Genomic DNA, 1,822 nt, shown 5'->3' with positions numbered 1-1,822 from the left:
TTTACTATAATATGACATTCAATTAATGAAAAAATGGTATTGTTTCTTCAGTAACGCTATAAAAGATGTTCGCTCCCGTGGACAAAGGTACACAATTTGCATAGATACACATACTCTTCTTGTATTGTTCATCTTCTTCATATTTCTCCTGTTGGAGATTGACTTGAGTATCAGAGTGGCTGAGCTATATTACTCCTAACCTCTATTCTAACACTCTTCTTCTTTTTCTTACAGATTGAGACTATTCTAGTGATTCCCCCCACAAAAGTTCTAGTAAAAACAGTCCAATTAATTAGATGGCTTAGCCAACGGCAGAGCCATGTTAACGCCTACTTGGACTATAGCCTGGGGTCCGACGGCGTTGAGAAAGAGACAAGGTCGGATTTACCGTGAGAGAAAGGAAAAACATAAGAGAAAGCGAAAGGTAGTCTAGGGTGACAACGTCAACATTCATGATCCACAGGCCACAACCCGGGATCAAACCAGATAGATCACCCGGGCTGGCTCTGCCATTGGGCTTAGCTTGCTTAATCTCATTTAACAATAGTTAGTTATTGGTAATCTGCGTACTCTTGCTCAAACAAACATGAGACATCAAGCTCCTTCAATTCATCTGAAGGATCTAAAGATGAAGAACAAGAAGAAGACGACAATGATGCCGACGACGACGATGAAGATGAGTTGTGAAACAAGAACATCATGATCTCATGCGGCTCGATCATTGGCACCTCGTCGATACAAAACTCTGCATCCATCAGCACATCAATATTTGCTGTCGAAGGGACAACAGCTTCCTTGCTCATCTTGTCGAGCTTCTTCTTGAGGTGAGTGTTCCAGATGTTTTTGATCTCATTGTCTGTTCTTCCAGGCAGACGCGACGCAATCTTAGACCATCTGCAATCACAAGCAATGAACTCAGTGATCAGTAGTTCTCCAAAGTGAGTACATACGATTAATTAAGCAGCTCTGCTCGCTACCTGTTTCCGAGCTTGGAATGGAGATGGATAACTGTTCTCTCCTCCTCTTCTGACAGTAGACCCCTTTTGAGGTCAGGCCTCAGATAGTTCGTCCATCTCAGCCTACAGCTCTTCCCACACCTCAGCAAACCTGCATCGAATCAAAACCCCCAGGAAAAAAAAAAGCAAAAAGAAAAAATAATCTTAATTATCAATCATCTTTCCTTATCATTGATTCTGAATTAAACCAGACCTGCAAGCTTAGGCACAGCTCTCCAGCAGCAACCTGAGGCTTGATGAGTGAGCATGAAGTCGCTCAGCTTCTTGTCCTCCTCTTCTGTCCATGATCCTCTCCTCAAACCTACTTTGTCACAGCATGGCTTCCTCCCCATCTCAATTCTCAAGAACTAACTCATAACTCTCTCTCCGGTTATATATGTATATAAAGACTCCACTCACCAACTTCTAGCACTCGTGAGCTTGACTTTAGCTCATTTGAATGGTCTAAATTCAAATAAATCTACTATGACTACAGAGATTGCGATGCCCCACTTTCATTTAGATTTTTCCTCTAAAAGATAGTCCGGTGCAAAAGCTTCTACTTGTGTAAGGTTCCGAAGAAGAGTGAGACCACATTAGGTCTACTCGAACCCGTGACCAGAGACATATCTAAGCTACAACTCGAAAAAAAAACTTACATAGGTATAGTATAGCTTACAACTTGACAACAAGGAGAATTGATGTGTTGTTTTTTCTTTCTTTTTCTTTTTGTTGATTTTGTTTGGGTGCTTAGCCTACCCCTTCCACAGCTCAATCCATCTCCAATTCATGAATTCGTCCCTGTCCGCCACCTCAAGGTCATATAT

The 1,822-nt window shown here is 41.8% G+C and overlaps 1 protein-coding gene across 1 annotated transcript; it reads right to left on the bottom strand.

Moving 5' to 3' along the window:
• Positions 1-533: 533 nt before the first annotated feature.
• On the bottom strand, positions 534-1,348 carry LOC122042768 (MYB-like transcription factor ODO1). The gene is made up of 3 exons (XM_042603070.1): positions 1,210-1,348; positions 978-1,107; positions 534-894 (listed from the first exon to the last, which is right to left on the bottom strand). The coding sequence occupies exons 1-3, from the start codon at positions 1,346-1,348 to the stop codon at positions 552-554; spliced, it is 612 nt and encodes a 203-aa protein (XP_042459004.1). The 3' UTR covers positions 534-551.
• Between the last annotated feature and the right edge of the window lie 474 nt (positions 1,349-1,822).

This window comes from Zingiber officinale, chromosome 2A (assembly GCF_018446385.1).
Source record: "Zingiber officinale cultivar Zhangliang chromosome 2A, Zo_v1.1, whole genome shotgun sequence".
Taxonomy (NCBI): Eukaryota; Viridiplantae; Streptophyta; class Magnoliopsida; order Zingiberales; family Zingiberaceae; genus Zingiber; species Zingiber officinale.
Note: the sequence above shows the minus strand (reverse complement) of the source record. Positions and strands in the feature narration are given on the sequence as shown.